This window comes from Fusarium keratoplasticum, chromosome 11 (genome assembly GCF_025433545.1).
Source record: "Fusarium keratoplasticum isolate Fu6.1 chromosome 11, whole genome shotgun sequence".
Taxonomy (NCBI): Eukaryota; Fungi; Ascomycota; class Sordariomycetes; order Hypocreales; family Nectriaceae; genus Fusarium; species Fusarium keratoplasticum.
In genome coordinates this window covers 941265-956283 of record NC_070539.1, presented here as the reverse complement: position 1 = coordinate 956283, position 15019 = coordinate 941265, and the positions used below count along the sequence as shown (strand labels likewise).

General features: G+C 51.7%; 2 protein-coding genes across 2 annotated transcripts; one reads left to right on the top strand and one right to left on the bottom strand.

The window, feature by feature from the left end:
- Positions 1-1732: 1732 nt before the first annotated feature.
- NCS57_01311900 (uncharacterized protein) lies at positions 1733-4322 on the bottom strand (the record flags this gene model as incomplete). The annotated part of the gene is made up of 9 exons (XM_053062768.1): positions 1733-1771; positions 1823-2841; positions 2888-2930; positions 2982-3107; positions 3158-3269; positions 3320-3461; positions 3511-3544; positions 3597-3929; positions 3993-4322. The coding sequence occupies 9 exons, from the start codon at positions 4320-4322 to the stop codon at positions 1733-1735; spliced, it is 2178 nt and encodes a 725-aa protein (XP_052907663.1).
- Positions 4323-7253: 2931 nt separating this feature from the next.
- Positions 7254-14968, top strand: NCS57_01311800 (uncharacterized protein; the record flags this gene model as incomplete). Its single annotated transcript, XM_053062767.1, has 2 exons — positions 7254-12958; positions 13009-14968. 2 exons carry the CDS (start codon positions 7254-7256, stop codon positions 14966-14968), a joined length of 7665 nt encoding a protein of 2554 aa, XP_052907662.1.
- Between the last annotated feature and the right edge of the window lie 51 nt (positions 14969-15019).

The window sequence follows — 15019 nt, the reverse complement described above, 5'->3', positions numbered from 1 at the left end:
ACAGGCAGGGCCCTGTTGATGGCCCAATAATTCAAGGCCAGCAGTGTCTCCCCTGTCTCGTCCCGCTGTGACGTGTTTACGTCAGTGACCCGACCGTTTTCCCTTCCCTGCGAGGCCCGACGTTTGAGGTAGATGCGATCGGCGGTCAGGGCACACTCCACCTTGACTCCGTACAAATACAGTTGACTTCCAGGACCTTACCCCACGCCAGCTGGCAGTGCCAGTGCCAGCCAGTCCAAAATAGAAGGGGAGAGAAGCGGAGGAACTCCAACTTTTCTCGGGTCTGTCGGTGCCTTGCTTGCTTGCACAGCACAGTACAACAAGCACAACACAGTCAGATTTATTCATCACCACTGATGGCTGAGCTCTCGCTCTGGCTCTTTGTGGCTTTTTGTTGCGACCGCTCGTGGCGACCAAAAGAAACGACGTACCCCGGAAAAGTGCATCTCGTCTCCCGTACCGTCTCCCCCTGTGGCTTGCCGTCTCCTGTTCTTTTGCATGACCCACGCAACGACGGGACCAGGTCAGTCAAAAAAGCACGCGCTCTTTTTTGCCGTCTTTGACGATGGAAGGAATGTCAGCATCCATCATCCATTCGATCCTACAACCGTTTTTAAAGGTCAAACGGAGTTGACGTCAAATCAGACATTTTACAGCCGAAACAAACACACAATTCTAGGACTCTCTCTCTCTCTTCAGTCCCCTTCCCGAGGCTTCCAACTCCGTCTTCAACACTGTGTACAAACGTTGCCTCCTTACGCAAACGCAAGCCACTCGCTGCAAAAACAGCCTGTCACGGCCCAAAGGCGCTATGGATCTGCCGCCCGGAAAAGCCTTGCACAGCGCAGGTGGCCACATTCACGCATGTCCAGGTGGCACGACTTTTAACAGCGCATTCATCGCCTGCCAGCCAGCCTCTCAATCAGCTGTGACGAACAGGCAGTGTTTAAACTCTGTTTTTTTTTTCTTTCAAGCTGAAAAAAAGTCGACACGTCTAATCATGTTGAAATACCTGAGAACTATTGACACTGACCCCTTCATGTGATGCATCACTTCCTTGTCGGGCATCAACCCGAGACATCGGGATTCGTACCCAGCAACCGAATTACGAGCACGACACGGCTCCTCGTTCCCGAACTCACCTCGAAGCTTGAAAACTTCTCAACGGGGGCAATTGCTTGTCCCATCCAGAACAACGCCAGCCTAGTTCTAGGCAGATCTGACAGGAAACGGTCCCAAGGAAAAAACGGACTTTGCCCTTGTCCGTGTCCGTCGTAGTCAGCAGGCGGTAAGCTTTTTGTCAGTGCGTCGTCATTGGCATGATTTGCCTGATTCACTTCAATCTCGTTTCCGCCCCGTCGGCTTCGGCTTCAACGGCATCCTTGTCGTTCGTTCGTTTGTCATGCAAACCATTTTGATACCTAGTTTAACCCCAAAAAATTCAGAGACAAAAAAGCCATAAGCCGCTAGTTAAAGCTGTAAGCCCATTAATTCTCCGTGACATGACACCCCCCGGTCAACTGTGCCATCTCACTTTATCTCCACTTATGACGTTCTGGATATCACATCAGCCAGAACAACAAATAGTACATATAGCGCTCGCATTCGCCGTTTCTGGTAACCCTCCGAACAATCCGTGAGAAAAGAAAGAAAAAAAACGATAGTCGTCGACACTATTTGGTGCTATTGTGCGCCATGTGCATCAAACAGCAAGATAGGCAGCAGTCTCACATCACTCATCACACGCCTTTTCGAACTCTTTCAGTATCATCTGTATCACACGCTTAGTAAATCCTACAGTATTCGTAGCTTCTCAACGTACCTCGAAATTAGAATCCGCCATCGACGAAAACACATGGTTCCTGTCCAACTTCAGTTTGGTCACCCGTGGGCTCTTGATGCCAAAAGCAACTCTCGCAAGGAATCGCGCGTCGTCTCGGACATCAGTCGCGTTCAACACTTCTCGAATTGCTGCCCGGTTCAAAGTCTTGGGTGGCGATGGTGGCAGTTCTATAGCCTTGCCGCTGAGACAGAATGTGCAGTGTCCGCACTTCTTCTTGCCGTCAGGGAGACTCATCCCGAAATGCTCAGCAATCGAAAGACCAAAGCACTTTCGCCCAGTGATGAATTTGATCACCTGCTGAATTCTTTCCAGCGCCTGCTTCTCACGCACTTGCAGACTTGCGTACACCTCATCCGTCAGAGCATCAATCTCGGCATCAATACTTGGGAGCTCCTTCAGGATCTTGTACTTTTGTTCCACCCCGCCAACGGTGAGTATGATGGCGCCAGAGTCGTTGAGATCGTTGAGAATTTTGACGATTTCCATACGAGATGTTCCTGTGAGTGAAGCCACTTCAGACGGGTCAATGGTGTGATATTTCTTCGCCTTTCGTGCCTTTTCGAGGATGGCTTTGGCTTCGGGGGACTTGTCGTTCTTAAGACGGGGGAAGTAACTAGGTGTGGCCTCAAACTTGTACGAGCTGTACTCCGGTGTAACTGCCCGAATGAGATTGAATCTCAGTTCCAGCGTGGCATAAATGACGCTCAAGGGGCTCTGGCGAATGTCGAATTCCGCCCCTTGATGGTAATGGCTTGCTTTGAACGTGTCGCCTACAGGCTTGGTAACAACCTCGGTATCAAAGATGTCCGTCAGAAGGTTGTGCAAGGAGTTGCGGGAAGGCAAGTCTCCTCGCGCAAATGTCTCTTTGATGTAAAAGTCTTCGGGGCAAAGATAGAGCATGCAGTGGCTCTGTTCCCCATCACGGCCAGCTCGGCCAACCTGTTGGCAGTATTCTTCGACAGTGTTGGGTAGATCCCAGTGGACAATGTTGCGAATGTCTTTAGCCGTTAGTCTAATTCTCAAGAGTTACGAAAGTGAACCAACCTGACTTGTCAATCCCCATGCCAAAGGCGATCGTCGCAACCACCTGGATTATGTGAGATTGAGGAAACAATGTCAACAGTATATTCGAACTCACAATTTGGATCTTCGAGGCCATGAACTCGTCCTGAATTTTCTTCTTCTCTTCCACCTTCATGCCGGCATGGAAGAAGTGAGAGGGGAACCCATTCTTAGTTAGTTCATAAGCCAAGGCCTCTGCTTGCTGAAGAAGATGTCAGTAAACAAAAAGGCACAGGTGTAGGGCTGTACAACCCTCTGAACGGTCACATAGATGAGAGTAGAACCTGAGTGGGTTCTCAAGAACTCGAAAAGAGGCTCATATTTGTCCTGCTTTGTTGCCATCGCCTTGGCCTCCAGAATGAGACTAGGGAGGTCAGTTGCCAGATCTCAAATCCTCTTAGTCACAATACTTACTTTGGACGGTACATGGACGTCATGAATACTCCCTCCTTGGAAATGTCGAATGCCTCGCAGATATCATCAACAACAGGAGGGGTGGCTGTCGCAGTCAGACAAATGACTCGCTCCGCATGAATCTCCTTGACGAATCGAGCAACTAGACTGTGTCAGTTCTCAGGTGACCAACGGGCAGGCAAGTCTCCAACCTTTCAAATAGTCTGGACGGAAAGAATGTCCCCACTGGGGATCTATTAGCTATGATTATCAGTATTACTGGGACAGGCAAACACACCTCTGAGATACAATGGGCTTCATCAACACCAATGAGACGCACACCACCCTTGACACGCTTCATCATCTCGACAAATCCTTCGTTGTTCAGCCGCTCTGGAGCACAGTACAACAGGCGGAGCTTTCCCTCGCGGAGTGAATTGTTGATCTCTTGTAGTTCCTCTCGAGTTTTGGTAGAGTCGATACACTCCGCTGCGATGCCTTTCTTTTTGAGCGCGTCGACCTGGTCCTTCATCAAGGCAATGAGGGGTGAAACGACGATGCTGATTCCCGAATCATTGAGATGTCTCTCGTTCGTTTGGCGATCGAGCTCGGGGAATGCAATTGCGGGTATCTGGTGAGGAGTAAGTAAGGGTAGACAGGGAAGAGACTCAGAATAGGCATGGGCAATGCTCACCTGGTAGCATAACGACTTCCCGGCACCTGTTGGAAAAACAACGAGAGCATTATTGCCGGCCAGGATTCGATTAATGGCCGCCTTTTGTTCGTGTCTGAAAGACTTGTGCCCAAAGTTCTCAGCCAGGATCTTTTCAGCGAGAAGAAGCCTCGACTGGTCCTCGGCATTTTCGGGCGCGAATCGCGCCTTTTTCGCAGGATTAAGAGCTTCCACCCCTATTGAGTAGTCTCTTTCATGCTTGACACTTGGCTTTTGGACAAGCTCTTCTGCGGTAACCCCGTCAAAGAGGTCGTCGCCTGAGTCGAATTCGTCATCCTCAAAGGTACTCATCTTGATGGCGCGGAGCGGGGTGGCGACGGTTCTTTTGGAACTTCAAGTTCGACGCGGACTATGCAAGCCTCTCGAGAGGATTCTAGTCAGCCCGAAAATAAAGACTGACGATCCGAATCTGGCAATGGCATGGAGGTGTGATGTGCCGCAGACATGCGTCGTGTCAAGCTCGATGACGAAAAGGTGGAGCCAGGAGCGTGTCTGACGCCAAGTCACGTGAGCTCTTCAAGGGCACGATCAGCACGTGACCGGGCGACAATTGTCAGGATCCGGCTTGAAGTCTTCAGACAACCAAGGAAAATATCATGAAGGGCCTTGTGTAAATAGTGGCTCTAGCCTCAGAAGTCGCCATGTATGTCTCCCAGTCTATACCCATCTTTCACGTTGGCTGTTCCGCGGTTCCCGCGCGGGGGCTTCCGCTTACCCTGTACCGAGCAATCCTCAACAATGGGCCTTCACCTTTCGTGGTAATCCACATTCGACGCATGTTTGAATAGAGTTGAGAAAGGAGGAGAATAAGGTATGCTTCGTCATTGAGTAAATAGAAACGATTTTTCGCTAGCGTTGTTGGATATCTGATGCTACGGCCTGGAAGGTTATTAATGTCGACATGTTACTCTAAAATATCATCACAGGTAGCACCGTCATACACGTACTTCATTAATTTCCAGGTCTGACTAGCATTCGACCCTTGCCCTAGCGAGACTCTGGATGATGCCATGGCCTTTGAGCTGGGTTCGGATATGCTTCCAGCCTGCCTCCAGCCTGTCTTCGCGTCTTCCGGCTCAGTTATCCCATCGGGGCTGGGCTTCGATTATAACGAAAAACACATTATCAACACATAATAGCATTATATCCCAATGCTAACACAGTGGCTTTTTTTTTTTTTTTTTTTTTTTTTCAGTTTTTCTCCTGCCCAGCTTGTCCTCTCTTCAAGGTCTCGATTCTTCTCTTGAGGAGCCTACCCCATGACGCAAGAAAGGGGCTTGGCCATTTTTCTCAAACATCTGCGCATGAGATGGCGAATTCGCTCATAGAACATTATTTTGATTTATTTTTTTTCTTTTTAGGGCTCATATGGTTTTGTTTCGGCTCCGTTCCTCCGCTTCTGTCTTGACCGACATAGGCAAACCACTTCATAGCCACATCCTTCGCCAGATTTCCATAACATCCACTTAGCAGCGCTTGTACAATCCAGCTATTCCCCAATGCCGACCCTAGAAGAGTATAAATTATCCTCTGGTGTTGAAATATTTGCCATTGCCCTCAAAATACTTCATCATCGCCGGACTGAATCCGAACGAGTCCCTCACAAAATGAATTGGGCTTGAGAAATGACGCGAAGAAGGGATCGACCAGGACTTGGCAGACCATCATTAAGGGAGCCAGGAGAGATAAAATAACAATAGACGCACTAGCAGAGCTCATGGAAAGGGGAGAATCCGCTGTAAATAGCAATAACTAATGGTTGGCATCTTTCCATATGGGCATTCAGCAGACCCTTTAACCAAGCTTGGGCTACAGGGGCACATCTCGATCTCCACAACATATACGCGCGATATCAGCTGATAAGCAAGGCTCGAATGGAATTGCCTTTCTCGGCGACGATCAAATGTGGTCCATGTATTCACATTGAAAAGCTTGACCAGACACCGGTAGGTAATCGATGATCAATCTGTTCTAGACTCTTGGCAGGGCTGGAGCCGCGCTCTGATTCCTAGACTTGATGGCCTCTGCAAATCTGTCAAATGGGCATCGTATGCCTTGGGTGTCTTGACAACATGTTCACACTTCCGAAATTTTTCCATGCCGATTATCACAGACCAGCCGTTCTCTAGAGTTGCCGACTTGATGAGGACCATGGATCTGTTACTGGCGGAAGAATCAACTCCCGCCAATAAAAGCCAGCTTTTGAGTCAGGGGCTCCATCCAATCACTGATCGTGTCGATGTCTCATCAAGCCACAGGAGCTCGACCCAATCAAACGGAACATCCCGAACCAATCCAATACCAAGCTATCCAGACGCTGTGACCATGTCCACGTGTCGGTCAAGTGTCACAATAAGTCTAAAACGCCATGGGTCGTCGCCATTTTGTCTGCCGATGTCGCCGGCGTGAAGCCCCTGTCGGCAGAGTCTTTTCCTCGGCAGCTGCCAGCTGATACTATGAGACTGTTCAAAGTGCTCTGCAGCATAGTTCTAGATCTCGCTTTGACCGAATATCGTCACGCGTCTTAAAGAGACAGAGCCTGGAGCTGAAAAAGTCTGCGGCCTCCAGGGGCTGGACCGCGTCCCGGCAGTCTGTCACGGTAGTGTACTCGAACTCAGGAGTCTTATCATGACGCCAGGGCCGTTAGGTTTGCAACCGCTATCTCAAAGTCGTCGTCATCTGTGAAATTTAATTGGTCTCCGTGCAAAGAATAGAACCATTCTGGTGAGGGCGTTCAGCTTCTAGTCATCAAGCCTACACCCAATCTGGAATCCATCGCCGCGCCGTCGACGCCTGGCCAGATTTTCCCGGGACTAACAGTATGGACGGCCGAGACTTGGCACTTTCGGCTCTCAGGTCCGTGTTGACTCGGCTCGGTTCATGTCTCATTCGCCCGTTCCCTGTGCAAGAACTTTCAGGCGGGGTTGGTGAAATCGATAGTTTCGTTTTTAGCTGTCGTCGCTTCCTTTTTGTACAACAGACTCTCACCGGGAGAACCGAGATCTCGAACGTCAGAGGCGACAATTCAGGTGGAGAGCTGAACTTTGGGGGTAGGCGTGATGCATGGGCAGATTCGTAAGCTTTCAAGATAATAGATGATCATTATCTCCCCCCATTACCCGTGGGTCGTTGTCTACGTCGCTGTCGCTTTCCGTTTCTCTTTTCTTTCGTGTTGGATCGAATCAACACGGACAACGTCAGGTTACTGACCATCGGCAAACCATGGCCAGACTGTCTTGGCTACTGCTCCCGCTGCTCTGCGGGAGCGGCCTTGCAAAAGAAGGTTCAGTTGTTCCTGATTTCGTTCACTCTTCGTCCAGCCATTCCGCTCGTTTCACTTCCCCTACTTTCGTTCTTGACGCTCCTTTGGATACTCATCTTGCCCCTGACACCCTCCCCTTTGTTGATATCAATCTGTTCCCTCGAGAGGCCGATGCACCTCATTGGCCACGAGATGACCCGTCCGATCGGGTTGAGAAGCGAGAGGTCGATACTGTTACATCGTCCTCCACTGCCATCAACCCACTCCTTAGGGGATGTAGGCCGCGGCTGAACCGGCTCTCATCCTCTGATTCGTCTTTCACTACGGCTACTTCGACTGTCTCGTCGGATACTCAACAGACCCAATCGGCAGTCGCATCTACTACGACTCAATCTTCATCGGATGTCGACCAGTCCACTACGCAAAGCACCCAATCTTCTGATACATCGCTTACTCTTGGCGACACCACTTCAACGGAGCCAACGAGCAGTCAGACATCCTCCTTCGAATTGCCATCCTCAACGACCTCGACCGAAGCTGTGACTTCTCTCTCAGCATCGATAGAGTCTAGCGTTGATACTGCTTCAAGCTGGACTACGACTGCTCAAACCTCGACTCAAACAACTGATGCCGACACATCGACGACTTCAGGATCAGTCTCTGAGGGGAGCAGCACGACACTAACCAGCGAGACTGGTGCTACAACCTCGTCTCAGTCGGAAACCTTCTCAACTGGTTCCGCTACGGATCAATCCTCTTCAGTCGGGACCACCACCACCCAGGAGTCATCCACTGAGACCAGCGCCACGGAATCGATCTCTGAGACTAGCTCAACACAATCTCTTGTGTCGTCTAGCACAGAGTCGACCCAGTCGGAAACGTCATCGTCAACGGACCTCCTCTCTACCACATCCACCTTCCCTACATCTTCTGGCCAGACCACTTCAGAGAGTGTTGCTCCAACATCGACTGACTCCCATCTAGTGCTTACAGTCGCCGCCGACGGAAGCGGAGACTTCACCGCCATCAATGAGGCCATCAAGACTGCCCAAGCGAGCGGATACCCCACTGTCACCGTCCTTGCTGGCACCTACACCGAGAACGTGGTGATTGCCGCTACCCCCACTGTCACTGTTATTGGAGAGGTTTCTAAGAAGCGCGACTATACCTCCAACAGCGTTGTCATCGAGAATGGCGGCGGTGCCAACCCGGCCTTGTCTTTCTCGGTAGCCAACAACGCTGGTACGACTTGGAAGAACATTAAGTTCTCAAACTCACAGGATGGAGGTACCGGAGGAGCGGTGTTCCTTCGGGGCTCCAAGAACGCTTTCTACGGCTGTCAGTTTGTCGCTGCCGGCATTGCCGCCATCACGGGTAGCTGGTCGTCCGCCATTGTGGCCGACTCGTACATTGAGGCCCAAGACAAGGTCATCTACAACACCCCGTCTCTCTACATCTACGGATCTACCATCACGGCTACCAAGAGCAATGGAGTTCTGGTGTACAACAAGGGTGGCTTGGTCGGCTCGACCATGTACAACTCCACAATTGTCTTTGACACATCCAGCGTCATCCAGAAGAGCGGACTAACCAACACCAAGGTCTACCTCGCCGCGGCCAACGGAGATGGTTCGGTTGTTGTTTACCGAGACTCTAGCCTGGCTGGTTTCTTGGCTGCTACTGGTGTCTACGTCGACTCCAAGACGCAGTCAACTGCCAACAAATACATTGAGTTCGGAACTACCGGTGATGGTAGTTACCCGAACCATGTTACCGATCAGGAGAAGTACATCTCTTGGGTCACCAAGGTTGACGAGCTTGCGCCTTATGACATCTCCGCCTTCTTCAAGAACGTCAACCCTTCCGTCGCTGTCTCCAACACCGACTGGATTGACTCTGGCGTCCTAGCTGCTATCAAGGCTAGCAATGCCAAGGATGTTTCTTCATCGGAAACGACTTCATCCACCAGCATTGAGACAGCATCAACTACTGCCCTTGAATCAACCTCAACAACTGCTGAGTCTACTACCGCGTCATCCGAGGCTGTTACGACCTCCACTACCGAGAGCCATGAGACTTCAACTACAGAGGCGACATCATCAGCCGCGGTTACAACTTCGACTTCCGCGTGTGCTTTGCCCTCATCTGTGCCAAGCACTGCCGTAGTTGTTGGTCCCGAAGGCAACAAGTGTGCGTCTTACAACAGCATCGCCTCAGCTGCGGCTGCTCTCCCCAACGATGCCACCACTCAGTACATCTACGTCCTGGCTGGCACGTATAACGAGAAGGTTTCCATCTCTCGCACTGGCGCCACCATCATTCGTGGCCAAAGCACCGATGGCTCTTCATCCAAGAACAACCGCGTTACCATCTCTGCAAAGAATGGTGTTCTTTCAAGCAGTGGTGGCTCATCTGGAACTGCTACCTTCTCTGCCAACAAGTATGAGGCCAAGCTGGTGTCCTTCTACAACATCAACTTTGAGAACTCGTTTGATGCCACCACCAACTACGTCGCTCTGGCCGTCTACGCAAAGGGTACCAAGGTGGCTTTCTACGGCTGCAACATTGCGTCATCTCAGGGAACTCTGTACCTCGACTATGGCAACTTCTTCTTCAGTCACTCTCGCATTGAGGGAACGACAGACTTTGTCTGGGGACAGGGCGCTGGTTACATTTACAACTCTGTCATTGTAACCAAGGGAACGACTACCAGCCAGACGATTGCAGCTCACAAGTTCCAAAGCTCATACGGTGGATCTCGTCTGGTGTTTGACCTCTGTGCCGTTGTGCCTTCTGATAGCTCGGTCCCCGAGGGATCTGCCTACCTGGGCCGAGACTACACTACCAACGCCAATGTTGCTTTTGTCAACTCGTATCTCGACGGTCACATTGCATCTGCTGGATGGAAGATTTCGTCGCCTTCCACCTTCACTGGTTCGTTCGTTGAGGGAAACAACACAGGACCAGGATATGACTCCTCGGCCCGTGCCTCAGCTGTCACTATTACGGATGATACGTCATCCTACAAGGTTGCCAGCATTCTCGGAGATGATTCCTGGCTTGACAAGGATGCCATCGCACCATTCGCTGGCTGGCCCAAGTCTGTCTATGGATCGGAAGATGTTTCCAGCACCACCACTTCTGCCGCCACTTCTGCTTCCGAGACAGCTTCCGAGACAGCTTCCAGTACCTCGAGCGCCTCGATCGCTGGATCAACCTTGACTGTGGCCCCTTCGCCAACTGGAAATGAATTCTCGACTGTCGCCTCTGCCGTTGCTGCCATCCCCAATGACGGCGAAGATTACACCATCTACATCAAGGCTGGATCTTACAACGAGCAGCTTACCCTCACGCGAACCAGCGGCCACATCACACTCCGTGGTGAGACAAGCTTTGAGAATGACTTCACCCAGAACAAGGTTCTCATCTGGTTTAAGCTGGGTTACTCGACCAGCGCCTCCAGGAACGAGGAGACTCCCGTCATCTTCTGGAAGAACACACAGAACGCAGGACTCTCGCTGTACAACCTCAACTTCACCAACACCTACCCCCAGACGAGCAGCACGGCGGCTTTGGCTGGTGACTTCTTTGGCACCAACATGGCGGCCTACGGCTGTGCATTCAAGGGTTTCCAGGACACTCTCCTTGTGAACCAGGGTGTGCAGGTCTTCAGCAACAGCTACATCGAGGGTAGTGTCGACTTCATCTGGGGTTACAGCAAGGCCTACTTCCACCAGTGCTACATTGCTTCCAACACACCAAACGCCTACATCACTGCTCAGAACCGCAAGACCTCATCTTGGGCTGGTGGTTTCATCTTTGACACTTGCTTGGTCACCTACACTGATAGCTACGGCTCCTCTTTTGGATCGACCTCTCTTGGTCGCCCCTGGTCGCAGTATGCGCTTGTCGTCTACAAGAACTCGTACCTTGACAAGCACATTTCCGCTGCTGGCTGGGCGGTATGGTCATCTAGCACCCCTCAGACTTCAGATGTCCTCTTTGGCGAGTTCAACAACACTGGTCCCGGAAACTGGACTTCGTCTCGTGCAAGCTTTGCAAAGGAGCTTACCGAGTCTGAGGTCGCGCCCTATTCTCTGGGCTCATTCCTTGGTAGCACTAGCTGGCTCGACATGAAGGCGTACAACTATGCTCCTAGCTATACCATTGGCGACTCGACTTCATCTTCAACCACGACCCCGACTGAGACAGCATCCTCATTCCCCTTCCATCTCACTGATGGCACTGCTCCTCCCAAGGGTGCCGTCCTTGTCTCGGTGAATGGCGAGAAGGAGGATTCCTACTCAAGCGTGACCGATGCCCTGGCCAGCCTTCCCAAGGACTCGACAGAACAAGTCATCTTCATTTATCCCGGTACTTATGAGGAGCAAGTCCCCGCCATCAACCGACCTGGTCCTGTCACCATCATCGGATACACCGAGACCGAGCCTGGCAAGACCTACAGCAGCAACCAAGTCACCATCACCCAAGCCAAGGGCCTCTCTGTTGCGGGCACCATTCCTGCTGGTCGAAGCAACGCTGATACCGCCACCATCGCCACTGCAAGCACCAAGATTGCCTTCTACAACGTCAAGTTCATCAACACGGACAACCTGGACGGCTCCACTCCCAGCTACGTTGCTCTGGCTGCCAGTGTCTACGGCAACAAGATTGGTTTCTACGGTTGCTCTTTCGTCGGTTGGCAAGATACTCTTCTCAACGGCGCTACAGATGGTTACCAGTACTACGAGAGCTGCTACATCGAGGGTGCCATTGACTTTATCTGGGGTTACAGCAAGGCTTACTTCAAGGGATGTACTCTTGCCGCCAAGCGAGCCAAGTCTGCCATCACGGCCCAGAGCCGAAAGAGCGACTCGGCCATCGGAGGTTACATCTTTGACCAATGTCTCTTCACTGAAGCTGCGTCAGCCACTGTTGATCTTCAGGGACAAGTCTACCTTGGACGCCCGTACTCTGCGTATGCCTTGGTGGTGATCAAGAACAGTTATCTGGACAGCATCATTCAGCCTGCCGGTTGGAAGATCTGGTCTACTACTGATCCTCGAACTGACCACATCACTTTTGCTGAGTACGCCAATGAGGGTCCTGGTAGCTGGGAGAAGAACACGGCTGCTCGAGAAGGCTTTGGATATGCCACTCTTCTCACGAGTGACTCGTACTCCCTCACATCCGTCATGGACAGCACTGACTGGATCGACAAGACCTTCTGGGATTCGATCACCACACCCAAGCCAAGCACAACTGTCGAGCCTACTCCCGGTACTACCGAGTACAGTGGCACGACTCCTCCTGCTGGCGCTTACATCGTCTCCAAGGAAGCCATTGATGGAGTCACTACCTATGCGACCATTCAGGAAGCCATCAACGCGCTTCCCGCTTCTAGCAAGATCACCCCCACTGTCTTCATATACCCTGGTACATACAAAGAGCAGATTGTTCTCGCGAGAGCCGGAACAACCATCTTCCTTGGATACTCCGAGTCGCCTGATGACTACTCCCAGAACCAGGTTACAATTACCTATGACAAGGGTATCGACACTCAGGCTGACGCCTCCAACTCGGATTCCGCTACCTTCTACGCCACTGGTAACTATTTCCAAGCTGTCAATATCAACTTCAAGAACACTTTCGGCACAACCAGCAAGTATGTGACTCATCTCTTTCTCTCATGAACACTAACTTACTTTTTCTTAGCTACGCTAGTCTTGGCTTTGGTGTCAAGAGCAGCAAGTATGCCTCGCTCTATGGCTGCCAAGTCTATGGCAACCAGGATGCCCTCCTCATCAACGGCTTCTTCTTTGCCTACAACTCGTACTTTGAGGGTAACATCGACATGATCTGGGGTTCTGGAGCGGGTTACTTCCTCAAGTCGACCATTTCACCCAACCGGAACGGCATCGCCTTGACTGCCCACAAGAGAACGGACACCACTACGCCCGCTGGTTTCGTCTTTGACCAGTGCACAATCACTCCTGCCAACGGCGCTTCGTACTCGACTATTTACCTTGGTCGACCATGGAACCAGTATGCTCGTGTCGCCTACGTCGAGTCCGACCTTGGCTCCTGCATCCCCGCCGTTGGATGGGATGACTGGACGAACGCTGACCCCAGAACCGGAAACGTCATCTTTGGAGAGTATGAAAACACTGGTGCTGGATCCTCCACCAGCAAGCGTGCCTCTTTCGCCAAGCAACTGTCCGGTGATGAGGCTGCTCAGTTCGAGTTGGGCACTTTCTTCGCTGCCACGGCCTGGATCAACTCAACCCTCGTGTCCGCGACACCCTTTGTTGCAGGCGCTGTTCCTACTGGAACGTCAAGCTACACAACCGTCTACACCACTCAGACAGTCACCTCGTCTCAGACACTCTTCGCCACCGTCACAGCCTCTGACAAGACTGTCACCAGCAAGTCTACCTCTGTCATCGATGTCGGAACCACCATCACGCCTGATCCTACGACCAAGACAACTGTGGAGAAGACAACCATCACGCAGACCTCCAAGACAACCGAGGCTGACGAGCTCATCACCTCCAAGACGACCGAGACTGTTGACGTTGGCACCACCATCACCCCCGCCGCTGTCACCAAGACTTCAACTAATGTCATTGAGTCGACTATCACGTCTTGGGTCACCACCACTGCCAAGGCTGTGACGACGACTGTGACAACTACCGGCGCTACTGTGACTCCCAAGTCAGTTACGTCCAAGGAGACTGTCTTGACCACTACTTTTGCCACCAAGACGTCAACCCCCAAGGCTGTCACTGTTTCCAGCACCAAGACTGTCACATCTGGAACTGGTGGAGTCACGACCACCTCGTTGAAGGCGACTACCGTGTACTCGACGGTTGTGACCACCTTGACTGAGACCACGAGCAAGAAGACGACGATTACTTGCATTCCGACCAACAAGCGTCGTGATCTGGATGGTCTTGTGGCTGTGGCAACGATCAAGCCCAGAGCTGCGGTCGTCTATGGTAACCCATCCATTGATCTTGCTGCCGGTCTTACACACCGCGACTTCATCGAGCTTCAAGTTCGCGCTGCTGGTCTAGTTACGGTTACCTCGACAGTCGTTACGACCTATACGACTAACGTCAAGACGTCGACTGCGACTGTCCCCGGAAGCACCACTACGACGCTGAGCATCACGACCAAGACGACAGGCAAGACATCTACACTCAAGCCTGTCACCGTCTCGGAAACGACCACCTCTGTGGCCACCAAGTACACCACAGTTACGATCCCTGGCTCTAGCTCGACCACCACGATTGTCACGACTAAGACGACTGGAAAGACCACGACTCTCAAGGCTTCCACCACCACTGTTGTGCAAGATTCTACCTCCGTCGTCACCGTCAAGAAGACGACCACCCTCCCCGCCAAGACTGTGACGGCCTACAAGACGGTGACCACCACGCTCGCGACAGGAACTGTCAAGGTTACGACGACCAGCACCGCCAAGAAGACGTCCACCATCACGCTTCCCGCCGAGACGGTTACGAGCTGGTCTACTGTCAAGACCACACTGACTCCTTCGAGCACGGTGACCTTGAGGAGCACGGTCTCCAAGACCACGACATCAACGGTGAAGGCGACGACGACCAAGTGGGTGACTTCGACAAGCAAGGGAGCTGCTGCTTGTACCAATTAGGAAAGAAAGTAGATTAATCTTCGTCACTTGTTTCTATAGTTAAGAAGCAAA